This window comes from Bufo bufo, chromosome 4 (genome assembly GCF_905171765.1).
Source record: "Bufo bufo chromosome 4, aBufBuf1.1, whole genome shotgun sequence".
Lineage (NCBI taxonomy): Eukaryota > Metazoa > Chordata > Amphibia > Anura > Bufonidae > Bufo > Bufo bufo.
The window spans coordinates 163466623-163485660 of record NC_053392.1 but is presented as its reverse complement, the minus strand read 5'-3'; the positions used below and the strand labels follow the sequence as shown (position 1 = coordinate 163485660).

Genomic DNA, 19038 nt, shown 5'->3' with positions numbered 1-19038 from the left:
TATGCCTCATTAGCCCCCATTATGCCTCTCATGATTAGCCCCCATATGCCTCTCATCATTAGCCCCCCAAATGCCTCTCATCATTAGCCCCATATGCCTCTCATCATTAGCCCCCCAAATGCCTCTCATCATTAGCCCCCCAAATGCCTCTCATCATTAGCCCCCCAAATGCCTCTCATCATTAGCCCCCCAAATGCCTCACATCAATTAGCCCCCATATGCCTCTCATCATTAGCCCCATATGCCTCTCATCATTAGCCCCCATATGCCTCTCATCATTAGCCCCATATGCCTCTTATCATTAGCCCCATATGCCTCTCATCATTAGCCCCCATATGCCTCTCATCATTAGCCCCATATGCCTCTTATCATTAGCCCCCATATGCCTCTCATCATTAGCCCCATATGCCTCTCATCATTAGCCCCCATATGCCTCTCATCATTAGCCCCATATGCCTCTCATCATTAGCCCCCATATGCTGCCTCTCATCATTAGCCCCCATATGCCTCTCATCATTAGCCCCCCAAATGCCTCTCATCATTAGCCCCCCAAATGCCTCTCATCATTAGCCCCCCAAATGCCTCTCATCATTAGCCCCCCAAATGCCTCTCATCATTAGCCCCCCAAATGCCTCTCATCATTAGCCCCCCAAATGCCTCTCATCATTAGCCCCCCAAATGCCTCTCATCATTAGCCCCATATGCCTCTCATCATTAGCCCCCCATGCCTCTCATCATTAGCCCCCCAAATGCCTCTCATCATTAGCCCCCCAAATGCCTCTCATCATTAGCCCCCCAAATGCCTCTCATCATTAGCCCCCATATGCCTCTCATCATTTGCCCCATATGCCTCTCATCATTAGCCCCCCAAATGCCTCTCATCATTAGCCCCCCAAATGCCTCTCATCATTAGCTCCCTTATGCCTCTCATCATTAGCCCCCATTATGCCTCTCATGATTAGCCCCCATATGCCTCTCATCATTAGCCCCCCAAATGCCTCTCATCATTAGCCCCATATGCCTCTCATCATTAGCCCCCCAAATGCCTCTCATCATTAGCCCCCCAAATGCCTCTCATCATTAGCCCCCCAAATGCCTCTCATCATTAGCCCCCCAAATGCCTCTCATCATTAGCCCCCCAAATGCCTCTCATCATTAGCCCCCCAAATGCCTCTCATCATTAGCCCCCCAAATGCCTCTCATCATTAGCCCCCATATGCCTCTCATCATTAGCCCCATATGCCTCTCATCATTAGCCCCATATGCCTCTCATCGTTAGCCCCCCAAATGCCTCTCATCGTTAGCCCCCCAAATGCCTCTCATCATTAGCCCCCCAAATGCCTCTCATCATTAGCCCCCATTATGCCTCTCATCATTAGCCCCCATTATGCCTCTCATCATTAGCCCCCATTATGCCTCTCATCATTAGCCCCCATTATGCCTCTCATGATTAGCCCCCATATGCCTCTCATCATTAGCCCCCCAAATTCCTCTCATCATTAGCCCCCATTATGCCTCTCATCATTAGCCCCCCAAATGCCTCTCATCATTAGCCCCATATGCCTCTCATCATTAGCCCCCCAAATGCCTCTCATCATTAGCCCCATATGCCTCTCATCATTAGCCCCCCCAAATGCCTCTCATCATTAGCCCCCCAAATGCCTCTCATCATTAGTCCCCATATGCCTCTCATCATTAGCCCCATATGCCTCTCATCATTAGCCCCCCAAATGCCTCTCATCATTAGCCCCCCAAATGCCTCTCATCATTAGCCCCCCAAATGCCTCTCATCATTAGCCCCCATATACCTCTCATCATTAGCCCCCATATGCCTCTCATCATTAGCCCCCTTATGCCCCCAGCAGCCACATATTTTATAAAATAAAAAAACACTTACCTCTCCTGCTCCTGGACGCCGCCTGCCTCTCCTCAGTCGACTGTGCTCTGAACTGGCGCGCACAGCGTGAGATCACAGAGCGCCCTCACGCTGTGTGCAGCCCTGCACAGCCGACAGCCGAGGACCAGGAAGTGGTAAGTACAGAGCGTTCACCACTTCCTGGTCTCTCGGTTCTAATGAGCGCTTCCATAATGGAAGCGCTCATTAGTATTCACCTGGGGGAATCAGCGGGGGGGGGGGCAACCGGGGGGGGCAAAGGACAACATAGGGGGGGCGATTGCCCCCCCTCGCCCCCCCCCTAGCGACGCCACTAACTGCTGGCTGCATTCCAGGAACTGGAAAATGGAGAACCTTGGATAAAGTCTTTTAATAGTTAATTTTATACTTAATTTCATCACTAAACAGTCTTATTTAGATAATTTTGTTTAGAGAATTAATCTTTCTTTGTGAGGGAAGGGAGGTATTGAAATTCCATGTGAATCATGGTAATTCCCCAGTTTTACTAAGACTTACGAGCAGCTAGATTTCTCTATGGAGCCTAAACCAGCTTCTTAGGGAGCTGCTGTAGCAGGAATTATATGATACGATTATATTACCTGATATTAATGAAGTTCCACTGGAATTGCACTGTAATATCCCTGTAGGTGCAAAGCTTTGAGTGGCTTTGAGTATCATAGATTGCTCTGCAGTTTTCTTCCTGTAATGCTTTGATATAACTTTGTTATGAAGGCAAGTAATGGTTATTTAGCATTGTTAGTAAATGGGCCAATAAGTGTTACGTCAATGATGGAGAGGCTTGATGGTGTCCTCAGAAGACCTCTGTTGGTACACTGTGGAAATGGAATATAACCATTCAATTGTAATTTAATTATAATTGTAGTCATCATCTGCATAGCAGTCCAGAGTGCTGAGGTAGCTGTCATGCCTGGGCTTTGGTGCATGAGGGGACACAAAGGCCCTTCTACTAATAAAGAAGGCACCTTTGTTAATAAACAGCATATGGTAGGAAGGGAGCCCTGTTACAGATTTTGCATTGTGGCCCAAGGACTACTGTAAAATTAAAGATTTTGGCACCCATGTAGTCCTTTAAATGTATGAAAGCATATTCCAGTCCACTGTGCAGTTATAGATCTGGTGGGACATTAGACCCAGAATTGTCTTTTTTATAAAAATAAAAATAAACTCATATTCAGCTTAAAGAGGACCTTTCACTTGTAAAAACTATGTGAACTAAGTATGCTGCCATGTAGAGCGGCGCCCGGGGATCTCACTGCACTTACTATTATCCCCGGGCGCCGCTCCGTTCTCCCGTTATAGGCTCTGGTACCTTTGCTCCTTAAGTTATAGTAGGCGGGTCTTCCCTTGTCCTGTGGGCGTCTCCTTCTCCTAGGCTGCAGCGCTGGCCAATCGCAGCGCACAGCTCACAGTTTGGGAGAAAAAAAACTCCCAGGCTGTGAGCTGTGCGCTGCGATTGGCCAGCGCTGCAGCCTAGGAGAAGGAGACGCCCACAGGACAAGGGAAGACCCGCCTACTATAACTTAAGGAGCAAAGGTACCGGAGGGCATAACGGGAGAACGGAGCGGCGCCCGGGGATCTCACTGCACTTACTATTATCCCCGGGCGCCGCTCCGTTCTCCCGTTATGCCCTCCGGTACCTTTGCTCCTTAAGTTATAGTAGGCGGGTCTTCCCTTGTCCTGTGGGCGTCTCCTTCTCCTAGGCTGCAGCGCTGGCCAATCGCAGCGCACAGCTCACAGTTTGGGAGAAAAAAAACTCCCAGGCTGTGAGCTGTGCGCTGCGATTGGCCAGCGCTGCAGCCTAGGAGAAGGAGACGCCCACAGGACAAGGGAAGACCCGCCTACTATAACTTAAGGAGCAAAGGTACCGGAGGGCATAACGGGAGAACGGAGCGGCGCCCGGGGATAATATTAAGTGCAGTGAGATCCCCGGGTGCCGCTCTACATGGCAGCATACTTAGTTCACATAGTTTTTACAAGTGAAAGGTCCTCTTTAAGCCTCTAAAATGAGAAACATGCTTACCGGAAATAACAGCTGATTTGTATTCTTTTGACAGCATTCACAATTTTTCTTTGAGATAATCATTAAGTCCATGGCTCAACATCTCCATGATAAAGACATGATGCAGGTAAATTGATCATATGTTATGTCATTTGGGATACAGAGCAGATTTCATTCCTATTTTCATCAAAGGCTTGTATGATCATGATGCTGTATGAACAAGCAGCTAGAATGGCATGGCTGCCACTATTACACTACCGCTATTCTAGGTTATGTACAGTTTTCTAAGACACACTGTGCAGATCTCTGCCTGTGTAGAATGGTGGCATGGTGGTTCATCTAATATGTCTGTATATTATTTCCTCATATGTTTATTCCAGACTGCATCCATTCACATACTGAGTATTTAAATGTGTGCTGTCATTTCAACATATTTTCTATAAATAAGGAGTACAAATAAATATAAGAAAGTATAATAAATTGTTTTAAAGAAATTGCCTCTTTCTCCACTTATCAGTCTCATCTTCTACTACCGCCTGGCTCTCGCACTCATTCGCTAAAATTTCATTTCAGTAAAATGTATCATTAGAGAGGCAGAGACAAGATGGATTTTCATCCTCTCTGAGTGTTCAGGTTACAGATAATGCCCATAGATGTTTCTGCAGCAGGGTGAGGGATGAGGAGGAGATGGAGGAAATAGCTGAAGAGAGCAACAGACGCACAGAGAATCTGCTTCCCACTCTAGCAAATGTTTTGTTGTCTCACTCCAGTGCTGGATGCACTGCTTATTACTGCTGTATTTTGTCCTCCATGAGACATTATGTCCTCCATGAGAGATTTTGGTGGAGCAGGATGGGGTGACAGAGGTATATGTGGCTCCTAAGCAGCAGTGTGGAGACTTACAGGGCAGTGAACATAAAATGTCTTCATAATACCTCATATTAGGACATTGATAGTAAAACATGTGCATTTTTAATGCAAGTCTATAACACAATTTTTACGAATTCCCTATGACTTTGTTGCACTGATTGTCCTGTTGCTGCAGGAAGGCCGTGTGCTGGACTACACAACTACTTTTTGCTGCTGCATCATATCATACTGTATATTCACATGCACAACATAGTTATGACATTATCCAAGTTTTGTAACAAAAATAGATAACCTGTTATCAGGACTCTTAAAAGCATTCATATTATAGCCTGTCCATTTCCACCTGACATATGGCAGCTTTTAGAAGCACTTCCATGCAGAGCATTCAGCTTTTCTATATTTGTGTTATGTCCACTGACTGAGTGAGCAGCAATTTATCTCTGATTGAAACTTTTCTCTTTTTGTGAGGTTGAGCGCACTAAGAGGTTTCCTAAAACCTTCTACAACGAATTGGAATTGCTTGTGATGAGCTTCTCAGACCATATCATTTGGAAATACAGAGATGCCATGGAAGAAACAAAAAAAGCTAACTTCAGCCTTGCCTGGTTCCTGAAGGTAACAATATATCATTTGCTGTATTCTTATTGAGGTTTTTAACAAAAAAACACTTCTGTTGTAATAATATGTAGATGTTGCGGAGCCAAGTTGTTCATTAGCTGTGTGTTAGCTGTAAGTTTCCAAAACCAAATTTGATGACAAAAAAAGAATACAGAGCTTATGTTATAGCGTACATATCCTTTCAACATACTCTGTATTAATCGATAGTACAGTGTATGTCAATGAGGAATGTCACTATTTCTGGCCAATATATCATTTGTCTCTGGTATTTTTAGCAGTTTTCTTCTGTACACACTAAATATCTAGATTGCAGATCTCTCAGACTTGGTGGCTGGAGACTAGTTGTCATCCACTGCACACAGAAAGTAGAGGAGAAGCTGCTTCCTAAGCATCTCTCACTCAGAAGCAGCCCCAAGTTCATGAAGGACATTACAAAGAAGTACTGACCTGTGTTGGTTGAGACTTTAGCACTTGTGCTGAGATATACATTACATCTCCTATGTAGCTGTGCAGTCTCTTTAGTGTTTCTTTTTTATTTCCTTCTCATTCATGATGATACTCAATCCTCCCCTCTCCATAGACTTTTATTGACATGTGTAATATGATTCTCCTGTGGAGCTGCCCTGTCTTGAATTTAAAGCATTTTTCAAATTGAAAAGCAATTAGGCAAGGGAAGGTAAACATCTGATAACATGAGAACTAGAAATTTCAGATGTGTTTTATGCCTGGGTGTAATCCTTAGTTGTGTCTGGCCATAGCGGAAAATAGGTGGAAATACTGTCTTTTACTCAACATGAAATTTAACATTTCAATGTGGATACAATATGAGTGTAGACACCAAAAACAGAAGCATTGCAAAGGGTCCAATGTAGAATCACCAAACCCGCAACATAATGGGCAAGCAGCAGATTTTAAAATTTCAGCTCCATGTGTATGGGGTTTTGAAGATTCCATTATACTAAATTATTAACCCAGTCCAGTACACAAAAGTAATGGTGTTCCAGCAAATACACCTCTTACCATAAATTATCTTACATCACAAGAGGAATTGAAATAATTGGAATTATTATTAAAACGTAGCTTTTATTACCCTAAACTAAAGGTTGAATGTGCTCAAAAAAAGGTAAGAAAATAAAACAAACTAATATAAATATACCAGAAAGATACAAACGTCTAGATGGCAAATTGAAACGTTCTTACCAAATCAGACGTATAGGAGATGCCATGTATCTACTGGATCATTGTCCTCCTTGATAACAACATCTTAATGGTGTAGCGGAACTGTGTGCAGTTATTCTTCAGAACAAAAACTAAATAACCCCAAAAAATGACCCTAAGGCCTCATGCACACAGCCGTTGTTTTGGTCCGCATCCGAGCCGCAGTTTTAGCGGCTTGGATGCAGACCCATTCATTTTAATGAGGCCGCAAAAGATGAGGACAGCACTCCGTGTGCTGTCCGCATTCGTTGCTCCGTCCCGTGGCCCCCGCAAAAAAAATATAACCTGTCCTATTATTGTCCGCGCTTTGCAGACAAGAATAGGCAGTTATATTAAAGGCTGTCCGTGACGGACCGCAAAACACACCACGGTCGTGTGCATGTAGCCTAAGTAGGTAGGGGAAGGGGGTTAGTAGTCCCCTCCTATCAAATACGGAGCACCCGCCTCGATAGGGGCAACCCCGTCAGGAATCTATCCCTGGAGGGGGCCGTATCCCTAAACGTATGGTTCACTACTGTCCCAACATGACATGTTTCGCCTTAGAACAGACTCATCAGGGGATTTTATGAGTAAAGAAAAACAAAACTTATAAAGTATATACAACAATAAGGACAAAAAGTATATGATCTGGCTCAGTGCAGTAGAATAAATAGGTCTCCCTTGTTATCAGCTATAGATGATTACTAATAAAGTACTGCTAAAAAATGTGAGCCAATCATAGACTTGCTATCAAGATGGAGGAGTAGATGCTTGTTTTATAAGCTCCAGTCACCTATCTTAGAAAGGGACGCTTAGAGGACAATGGTCTTAAGTCCCCTATTTCAAAACGGGCACATAGATGATAGTGGTCATTACTCTAAGATCGGTGGGGAAGTGTCCCCATCGAGCCCTATCTCACCACAGGTTCAGGAGGTGGCGCATCATACTGCGTCCATGCTCCTTTTTAAATGCTGCCGGTTAACTCACCCAGTTGTATGCCCGCCTCCTGGCTCTGTGCTGCGGAACGCACGTGGAGCGCCTCTGAGAACATGGAGGAGGGGAGTCACCTGATCAGTGGGGCGGCCCGAGGAAGCATGACGCGGCACCTAAGCGTCATCGACTGCTAAGCAACCGAATGAACGACAGCGCAGCTTCCCATAAACAGTTGCTACTAATGTAGAGCAACTATTTCCCATCTACATGAGTAAATTACTCAAACAGGATTTAGGCAGGATTCCAGTAACGGACTTATCACTTCTAAACAAATGTAAATAAAAAAAAATAATAATAATATATTTAATAGACGGAAAGATGCTTAAAAAAAAGAAGAAAGATGTAAGAAGATTCCATTGTACTATTATTTTTTAGTGCAGAGTTCGAACCAAAAATCCAAATCATATCCTCCACACGTGAACATGGCCTTCTAATTTGCAGTGTACGAATAGGCTAGCACAGGGATGCCCAACCTGTGGCCCTCAAGTTGTTGTAAAACTACAACTCCCACAATGCCCTGCTGTAGACCAATAGCTGTAGGCTGTCCAGGCATGCTGGGAGTTGTAGTTTTGCAACAGCTGGAGAACCACAGGCATCCTTGGACTACACATGTAATGTAATGGGAATTTAATATTTTGCCAAATAATATGTTATCTTTCTTTTCTAGCGCTGTTTCACATTTATGGATCGTGGTTTTGTATTTAAGATGATAAGTGGCTGCATCAGTATGTTTAGCCCGGGAGATCACAAGGTAAAGGGTGCATTTATCTGTTCCGTTCAGTTCTTTAGCACATTATATAATGTATTAGCGAACATGACGGTATGTACCATATACTGTATTCCTATCTTTCTACGACTAGTGCACTTATTTGCACAGAACGTCACCACACGCCATGTAAGGGCTCATTCACATAAGTGTACTTTAACCTCTCCTTTGGCTGTTTATGTGTTACACATTGGAAATCTGCAGTAAAGCCTGGACAGGTGCAACGTATAATATAATCCTGAAAGGCTTGAGCACATTACTACTTAGGGACATCGGCGCTAATGCTGCACTAAATAATGCTCCTTGGAAGTCTGACAACTTGCCACACTAAATTCCACGTTCCAGTACTGTCTTAGACAAAATGTGGCTTAGTTTCCCACAGTAGCTTTTCAGGATAGTGGGTACCATCCAACTTCCTCTATTTGAAGAGGACAGGATTTTGCAGAAATGTAGTCTATGCCTGCACTTATCCTTAACAACCTTGTATGGTGGGAAACGTGGAATTATGGATAGAAGCAGTCCTGAGTCCATCTTTCAGTTCATCTGTGTTTAATATATACAGTACCTCCAACTATAAACAACTTTCCATAAATCAATAGTACATATAAAGATAAGAAACTTTGTAATATATCTTAGAGAAAAAAGGCTCTTTCTCCAGTTATCAGGCTCCTTTTGTTCACCCCCCCCCCCCCCCCATCGTGCCTCCATAAATGCCTCTTGCCTCTAATGGTCAGCATGTAACCTGATCTCTCAGGAGAAACCTGCTAAGTAAAGAATGAGGTATTTGTATCTAAAAATATATTACATAGTTTCTTATCTTCCCTTGTTCTATTGATCTGTGGAAAAGTGTCTATGATCAGAGCTACACTTATGGCTATGTACACCTTCGGGGGCAGTTTTTTATGTTTGTATATTACTCATTTTGGGCTAAAAAGAATTTTTTCAATTGGTCTTTATTAAAAATATTAAGCTGTTCTGTCACAAAGGGTTAACTGTTTTTCTAGCTGTGTGAATGGCACTTTCACTTTGACTTTGTGCCAATAACCCTTATCTCTAAGGTCACAAACACTTATATAAGCCACATTCTTATCAGTTAGATAAGGATTGAGCTTTAATGAGTGTTTATAATGTGAGAGATCAGAGATAAGGAGCCTCAGCTAGCTGCCTGATGGAGCAGAGAGAAAATTCAGAACCAGCTACTAAACTGAAAGATGTGCAGGGAAAATGGTTTGATATTTTTAATAAAGACCAATTGAAAAAATTATTTTTAGCTCGAAATGAGTACAATGCAATAATTTAAAAAAAAATTGCCACCAAAGGTGTATAATAGCCTTTAAAGCTGTGAGTTTTACTGTGTTAATATTTGGGGCAGACACTATTTCCTTTCAAATACAGATTCTGTTCTGGAGTTTCAGTCACCTGTAGGTTACTATTGACCCTTTAGGTATAGGATTTCATGAATTGATATAACCTTGATCTCAAAGGGGAAGAAGAAACTAAAGTTTTTGAATATTATGCAACATCCTTTTCTCTGTCTCCATTCTCCAAGTGCAACATGCAGGCAATAAAAATATATTAATAAATTCTTATTCAGTGAATCTGTGTCCGATCTATGGCTGACAGATGTCCTTACATTTCAGATTTTGTACCAGTACAAATTTGAGTTTCTCCAGGAGGTCTGCAGTTATGAACATTTTATTCCACTCTGCTTGCCTATAAGATCAACGCACATTCCAGGTAATACCTAGCAGAATATAATAATCCTAATCTGTGTGTCTGCTTCTTATGTGTAGGTTACATCTGTTAGGTCCTGCATGCTGAGGATATACCTGGTGAATTTGTCATCATGTATACACTGTAGCAAGAACTTATGTTTGTTAGTTCCAACCATGGTCAGTGCTATAAGTACTTTTTAGTATGATGACTACAATAACTTAATGGATGTCAAATGTTTTATATTTTTATCCCATACAACATGAAGATTCAGTTACACCTACAGACTCTACGAAAGCCTACCACGCATTAGGTAAGTGCTTCTTTATAAAGGTCAATTGTACCAAGAGACCTGTGAGGCTCACTTCACACAGTCTTTCTTCACAATGTTTTTACTGCTGAAAAAACACCATACAAACAGCATTTGGTTTGTTGCATAGTACAAATGTTTTTATAGTGTTTTTCTTAGTCTTTTATTTCCAGTATACTGATGTATATTGTCCAGACGGAGGCCAATAAGGAACTCTGTTGCCCTCTGCCTGACACATGGACCACTATGGACATGTTTAGGATATGTACACCAAAGTCTTTCCAGGCTAAATAGATGGTGAGAATGGCACCTAAATTGTGACAGGTCTCCTAGGAGAGTAAAAAATTGGAAGATTGGCAGCAACACAGTCAGTCATGCAATAATTGCAGCAGTCCATACGTACAGGTCAATTCTCACCTGTCACCAGATGATCCATGAAACAGCCATAAAACATTAGCATATCTTCATAAAGATTCTCTATCCAGGCATAAACACTTGCAAAAATGAACATTTCAGCTCAGCTTAAGAAAGGCTTGAGTTGAAGATGAGCTGTTGCTCAGGTTGATCATCTTCAGTCATCCTGTGTGGATAGGATTATCAGGACTCTCACTGTCTTTCCTAGGAGTCCTGTCAGGATTTACTCTTTTTATAGCTTTTTATGTAGAACTCGTGCATTAAATCATATAAACCGATATATCACAGCTTCTCTCCCTCTATCATATCCTGTCCTGTCAGATAGGGCGGCAGAAATCACCTGACAGGTTTGCTTTCCGAAAATTCCAGTTTTAGCAAATAAAGTTTATTCTTTCCAGATTTGTAGCTAGGCATTTCTTCACCTGGGACAAAGACTCAACAGGCCATCATCTCCTCATTGACATCTAGAATTTGACTACATTTATCCACCACAACATATATACTGCTCTACCACACACAAAGCAGTACCCACACACATTCTTAGGACCATTATAGTTTGCACATAGTACCGCTATACTGCACGCATAATACTGCTATTTGGCACACATATATAGTAGAGATGAAGCGAATCAAAGTTGATGAAGGGGAATTCGATCTGAATTTCAGGAAAAATTCTGCTGCACGTGTGAGGACATGGAGCAAAGAACTCTGGGAAAGAGGGATCACCCACAATGCCATGCATGCAGCCAATCAGAAGTCAGCCAGCCCCTGTGATGTCACAGCCCTATAAATAGCCTCAGCCATTTTGGATTCAGACATTTTCCAGTGTACTTAGTGCAGGGAGAGACTTCCGCAGGCGCTAGGGAAAGTGGTAGAAAAGACTTTAGTGTTCTGAAAAATCGATTTACAAGTTCAGGGAAAGATTATTCAAGGTGTAGGGAAAGCATAGGGAGGAATCATCCAGGCTACAAAAGGAGAACAAGGTGCAATAGGAGAGTGTACAGGCTGGGTAATAGGAGCTTGCTGCACTAATTGGGAATCCAAATTGCAGTTATACTGCTGCTTTTAGGTTGTTTGCACTATATGATACATCACTAATTCCAGCAAATCTTGCTTATGATTGGGTTGCAAGTTGTGTGTGATACAGCCATTTACGGGTTCTGAGTTGATTTTACATTGTTTTACTTTTTTTGGGCCGTCCCCAATACACAGAACAGCCCACAAACGCCGTGTGCATGAGCCCTTAATAGGAAAAAAAAAAGGGAAAATATATGTCATAATTGCTGTTCAGCGGTGAAGTTACATTGCACTACAGCCATTTACGTGGTGTATTAAAAGGAAATATATGTACGTCCCATTAGCCGTTCTGCGGTGAAGTGTGATTGCTATATTTCTTTTTTGAGAGTGTAGTAATAGGAAAAAGAGTACAACTTAATTGCCGTTCTGCAAACAATTGTGATAATATTTTTTGGGGGATTTATTCATCAGAAATTTTTTTATTGTCGTTTAGCGGTAAAGTAACATTGTACTACAGCCAGGTATTATTTTAATTTAAATGTAATTCTTTTATTATACAGTATGTCAGACAGACAGGTTACAAGCCCTTCAAAGGGAACAGGCAGTGGCCAAAGTGTTTCTCTCGCAGGCAGCAGAAGAAGGGGGGATGGCAGCAGGAATCGCAGCGAGAGGCCTGAGCTCCAGGTGTCATCTAGCGGTGGTGTCTTGACCAGCAACCCAGCGGTGCTTGATTGGTTGACTCGGTCTTCGACTTCACGGCAAGTGACATCAGACACCCTCAGCCAAGAGTTGGTGGGTTCCTCTGACCGGACACTTAGTTGGCATGGCCTGGGAGCAGGTCCTGTGCCCCCACCTGTCCTCAACTCTCCTCTGTCATTTTAAGTTCCCTCAGCGCGAGAAGTATTATATGCCATAGGCTCGGTGAGGCGAGGACAAGCTACTAGAGGATAGTCAGCAGCTACTGCCCAGCCAAGATCTGGAGGAGACATCCACAGAAAACATGCAAAGATTCCATTCACGTATCATCTCTGTTTTGGATCCACTCCAGTTTTTTTTTTGTCTTTAGCAATACTGATGGATTACTGACCAAATGCTGACCAAGTGAAGGTGGATGCTCAACGGATAGGATCCGTTTTTTAGGGGTTATTTTTCTGATGGATCAGAGGAAGGGCAAAATATTTAGTGACGTGTGACACAGTGAGGCATCTTGTCTGGGAGGGCAGGTATTTTCCTCCCAACATGGGCAGTTTCCAGCCAGGTAAGGTCAATTACTGGACTGGATTTTAAGTGCCGGTCCGGGTTTTGGCAGCACCTGGCTATCCGTAAATAGGCAGCTGGGCTCAGCAGCTGAGTCTCTGCGTTGGGATCTGAGGTGTTATGCCGGACTGGAGGGCCGAGACCCATGTGCAAGGGGAACAGGCCCCCTAAAGCCTGCTGTGGACTACTGGAGGCAGAACTGCCAACAAGGTGACTTGTACAATATGAACTTTCCATTTGTGTGTGAATTAACACCAAAGACTGCAAAGTGACGTGTTGTTTTGTACAACTGCCACAAGTGTGAATAAACACTGAAGTTTGAGTTAAGAACTTGTATTTTGCCTCTGTACTGCGCCCGCTTACCCTATCTACCAGAGCGAAACCCCACAATTGGTGAAGAATGCAGGCAATCGCAGTGAGGCTGGCCTCAAGGCTGAAATATTTTTGGGTTTTTTCCGGGCACTGTTGTATGTCTTACATCAAACCAATGAGATTCCAACCCGTGTCCCTCGGCAAAATGGAGGCTGTTGTGAAAGCCTTTGTGGAGGCTAACCTGCAGCAGCAGGAGGCTAATAAGCAGCAGCAAGAAACAAACCAACTGCTGTTACAATATGTGATGGCTTTACAGGCGGCAGGAGCATCCCAGAGCGTCCACGATGCCCGGTAAGCGTCACGTGCGGCGATCCCCAAAATGACCCCCTCGGATGACGGCGAAACCTATCTGGCAGTGTTCAAAAAGGTGGCCGTGAGAGAGAAGCTACCCCAAGATCAATGGGTTGAGGTCCTCGCTCCGTTCCTGGCATCCGGACCCCAGCAGGTGTATTTCGACTTACCGGACGATCAATCGGCCGATTACCCGACAGTAAAGGGTGAGATTCTGGCAAGATTGGGGGTGAATGTGTTCGTCCGGCCCAGCGGGTGCATCAGTGGGAGTGTAACCCGGCTGAACCCGCGAGACCTCAGTATTATGATCTATTACACCTGTTCCAAAAATGGCTGCAGCCTGACATGCCGAGTTCCACTGCTATGCTGAACCGTCTGTTGGCTGATGTATTCTGGAGGGCTTTGCCATACCCTCTCCAGCACTGGATCGGCCAGGTGTCTCCTGGTAATGCCCTTGAGATGGTGGACCTGGTGAAACGCTATGAGGCTATCAGAAATCTACAGGCGGGATCTTTAGGGAGGGGGGCAGTCAAACCCTGGAAATCTCCACCCCAGACCTGGCGATTTGTGCCAACAAAACCCACCCGGGATGTACCCCCTAAGGACCCGGCTCCAATAGTCTTCTGGCTTTGTAAGGGCTGACTGTGAGCCCATAGACACTAACTATGGCTACCGCCACTCATTATATGCCAGGAAGCTGTGTGCCTCTGGTACCCCAGAGACTATAGACAACAACCACTTGTGCCAGGTGGAAGTAGGAAACACTCTGGCGGTGGCGTTGCTGGACTCAGGTAGTCTAGTGTCCCTGGTAAGGGCTACACTGGTACGGCCCGCTGAGTATACTGGCCGGAAAGTCAGGGTAATGTGTATTCATGGAGACTTAAAAGACTACCCCACCGCTATGGTGTCTCCATCCATGGTTACCGGCAGGTGGACCCACAAGGTGTCCGTCGCCACCAATCTACACTATGAACTAATAATAGGGAGAGGCTTCCCGGCACTGTGGCCTGCTACGAGAATTACCAATACCCATGAGACAGGGGTAACCCTAGCAGAGTGGCCCTGCTCAGGGGGGGAGACCAAAACCCTGGGAACCCGAGACCGAAGGGCCAGTGGTAGGGGTGACCGCCACTTCGGTGGAAGAGGGGGAGACAAGCCGCTAAGTGTGATGATGGGAGACGTGGAGGACTTGCCGCCGGGTCCTGAATTGGCAGACCTCAATGTCTCCGGGGATAATTTTGGTACCACCCAACGCCGGGATTCAACCCTATCTCGAGCCTGGGAAAATGTATTAATAGTAGATGGTGAACCACAACAACCTGGGGCAGAGTCAGTGTTTCCCCGTTTTGTGGTTTATCAGGATATGTTGTATCGGGTAAACCAACTACGGGTGAGCCTGTTGAACAGTTGTAGTCCCCAAGGCTTATCGCAAACTCGTGTTAGATCTAGCCCACCAACACATTCTCGGGGGTCACCTGGGGCTGCAGAAAACTCAGAATCGTATTTCACAGCGGTTTTACTAGCCCAGCATATTCAGAGAGGTGGAAGAATTTTGTAAGTCTTGCCCGACCTGCCAGATAACTAGCCCCCAGCCACATTTCCGTAATCCCCTAGTACCTCTCCCACTTATCGAGGTACCGTTTGACCGAATAGCTATGGATCTCATAGGCCCAGTACTGAACTCCACCAGAGGGCATAAACACATCTTAGTCATCCTAGACTACACCACACGGAGACAGTGCCACTGCGACATACCTCGGCCAAACTCATAGCTAAGGAGTTAATGGAGATGTTTTCCTCAGTAGGATTACCTAAAGAGGTCCTGACCGACCAGGGGACCCCTTTTATGTCCAAGGTGATGAGGGAACTCTGTAAGTTTCTGCACATAAAACAACTACGGACATCCGTTTACCATCCACAAATGGACGGTCTGGTAGAAACCAAATGTTAAAAAATATGTTGCGAAGGGTAGTGTCTAAAGATGGGAAGGACTGGGACCTCCTTCTGCCCTATTTCATGTTCGCAGTGCGAGAGGTACCCCAGGCCTCTACTGGGTTCTCTCCCTTTGAACTTCTATATGGCAGACACCCTCACGGTCTCTTGGATGTGGCCAAAGAGGCGTGGGAACAACAACCCACTCCACATAAAAGTGTCATTGAGTACGTTACCCAGATGCAAGATCGGATAGAGGCAGTGTTGCCTCTTGTTAGGGAGCATATGGAGGCAGCTCAGCGAGCCCAGTGTCGGGTCTATAATCGGCAGGCTTGGGTCCGGATCTTTAACCCAGGTGATCGGGTTTTGGTTTTGGTGCCGACCGTGGACAGTAAGTTCCTGGCTAGGTGACAGGGGCCCTACGAGGTACTCGAGAAAATTGAAGAAGTAAACTACAAGGTACACGAAAGTCGGAGCAGGTTTACCATGTGAATTTACTCAAACCGTGGAAAGACAGGGAAACCTGTACTGAAGACAGCCCGTAGCCAGATTTTCTATGAGAATAGGTTCCGGCCCCTCTGTCTGATGCAAGAGAAGCGGCTGCCACAGTAAAAATTTCTGACAACCTCTCCTTTAAACAGACTCAGGAGGCCAGGGAGTTCGTTAGTCAGAACACGGCTGTGTTCTCGGAACTCCCTGGACGCACTTCCATAATCCAGCATGACATTGTCACTGAGCTTGGCGACAAGCCATCTCGGAGGAGGTGAAGCTAATATTGCAGCTAGACGTCATTGAGGAGTCAAAAAGTGAGTGGGCAAGTCCTATAGTATTGATACCCAAGCCAGACGGGACGTTACGGTTCTGTAGCGATTTCCGCAAACTAAATGAGATTTCCAAATTTGATGCGTAACCCATGCCTCGGGTGGATGAGCTTATTGAAAGATTAGACCAAGCCTGGTATTTTTCTGTTTTGGACCTCACCAAAGGATACTGGCAGGTGTCCTTAATGGAGGCTGCCAAAGAAAAAGCTGCCTTCATGACACCAGAGGGGCTGTATCAGTATAAGGTGTTACCCTTTGGTCTGCACGGCGCCGCCACCACCTTTCAACGGCTCATGGACATTGTGCTTCGGTTTACCTGGACGATATTGTCATCCACAGTACCGACTAGGAAAGTCACCTACCCAAGGTGCAGGCTATAGTGGACTCCCTTTGGAATGCTGAACTAACCGCTAACCCGAAAAAATGTGCAATATGGTTAGAGGAGACTAAGTACCTGCGGTATGTCATTGGGCGTGGAGTCATCAAACTACAAGTAAACAAAATAGAGGCGATAAGAAATTGGCCCCGACTTGTCACCACTAGGCAAGTAAAGTAATTCCTGGGAATGGTGGGCTATTACATGAGATTTGTTCCCCACTTTGCTACGGTGGCCACGCCATTGACAGGGCTCTTGAAGGGACACAAGTCAGTGATTGTTCACTGGGATGATCAGGCGGAAGAGTCTTTCTCCTCTTTGAAGTCAGCCCTGTGTGGGTCCCCGGTTTTGGTGACGCCCGACTTCAAGAGGGTGTTTGTGGTACAAACGGATGCCTCCGAAGTAGGCCTCGGTGCTGTACTGTCTCAGGAAGTCAACGGGGAGGAGCATCCCATTGTCTTCCTCAGCCATAAGCTCACTCCAGCTGAGACCAGGTATAGTATAGTGGAGAGAGAGTGCCTGGCCATTAAGTGGGCACTCGGGTCTCTCCGCTATTATTTGTTGGGGAGAACATTCCGCCTGGTGACTGACCACGCCCCTCTCAATCACGATTTAAATCACTAGTCAGTAAGGCTTGATTTAAATAATAGTTTTCTACATAAAGACTAATTCTTGCTGGTATAACTTATAATTTGCAAGTAGATGAAGATTTTTTGAATAACAACTTTTCATATTAGTTTGATTAGGTTGATTCTGCATTCATAGGTTTGTAGAAGTTAGGATTAAGGTATTTTTCTCAACTCTGTTCATGTTATAAAATTTTTGCTGTGAAGAAAAGGCATGTGATCTCTGCTGAGTCAAATTCAGTTTTGAGAACTGCAAAAGTAAACCAAGCATCTTTGATAATATCTTGTAGGCAGAGAAACTGCCCAATAATCTTACAAAAACCTCTGGAAGAGCATGACATTGTGAATGGATTAATGGAATTTATTTACCAAAAAAATTACACATATAGAAACCTAGAATGTGTCGGCAGATAAGAACCATTTGGCCCATCTAGTCTGCCCAATATACTGAATACTATGAAGGATGGCCTTATGCCTATCCCATGCATGCTTAAACTCCTTCACTGTATTTGCAGCTACCACTTCTGCAGGAAGGCTATTCCATGCATCCACTACTCTCTCAGTAAAGTAATACTTCCTGATATTACTTTTAAACCTTTGCCCCTCTAATTTAAAACGATGTCCTCTTGTAGCAGTTTTTCTTCTTTTAAATATTCTCTCCTCTTTTACCTTGTTGATTCCCTTTATGTATTTAGAAGTTTCTCTCATATCCCCTCTGTCTCGTCTCTGAACTCTCTCCAAAGTATCAATATCCTTCTGGAGATATGGTCTGCAGTACTGCGCACAATACTCCAAATGAGGTCTCACTAGTGTTCTGTAGAGCGGCATGAGCACCTCCCTCTTTCTACTGGTAATGCCTCTCCCTATACACCCAAGCATTCTGCTAGCATTTCCTGCTGCTCTATGACATTGTCTGCCTACCTTTAAGTCTTCTGAAATAATGACCCCTAAATCCCTTTCCTCAGATACTGAGGTTAGGACTGTATCACAGATTTTATATTCTGCTCTTGGGTTTTTAGGCCGCAGGTGCATTATCTTGCACTTATCAACATTACATTTTGGATTGCCAGATTTTTGACCATTCCTCTAGTTTTCCTAAATCCTTTTCCATTTGGTGTATCCCTCCAGGAACATCAACCCTGTTACAAATCTTTGTATCATCAGCAAAAAGACACACCTTACCATCGAGGCCTTTAGCAATTTCGCTGATAAAGATATTAAAGAATATGGGTCCCAGAACAGATCCCTGAGGTACTCCACTGGTAACAAGACCATGGTCTGAATATACTCTATTGACTACAACCCTCTGTTGTCTGTCCCTCAGCCACTGCCTAATCCATTCAACAATATGGGAGTCCACGCACAGCCTTATTCTACATAATTAAAAAACTAATCTTTATTTCATGATTTCATAAAAAACTAATCTTTGCCATGCTGAGTGACCGTGACGTGGTGCATTGATGGGCTCCGATATCTTCCTGACTGGAACATATTGGCGAAAGTCTCAGCTTTTAATACCTGCATGTATGACTTCCCAGTATAGTCAGTAGC

The 19038-nt window shown here is 44.4% G+C and overlaps 1 protein-coding gene across 5 annotated transcripts in view; it reads left to right on the top strand.

The window, feature by feature from the left end:
• DOCK10 (dedicator of cytokinesis 10) overlaps positions 1-19038 on the top strand; it is a 374360-nt gene that overhangs the window by 265918 nt on the left and 89404 nt on the right. For all 5 annotated transcript variants that reach the window (XM_040428071.1, XM_040428073.1, XM_040428072.1 and 2 more), the window contains exons 27-31: positions 3970-4041; positions 5253-5399; positions 8260-8343; positions 9999-10095; positions 10340-10384. In XM_040428071.1, coding sequence (XP_040284005.1) covers positions 3970-4041; positions 5253-5399; positions 8260-8343; positions 9999-10095; positions 10340-10384 — 445 coding nt within the window. The remainder of the gene's footprint in view (positions 1-3969; positions 4042-5252; positions 5400-8259; positions 8344-9998; positions 10096-10339; positions 10385-19038) is intronic.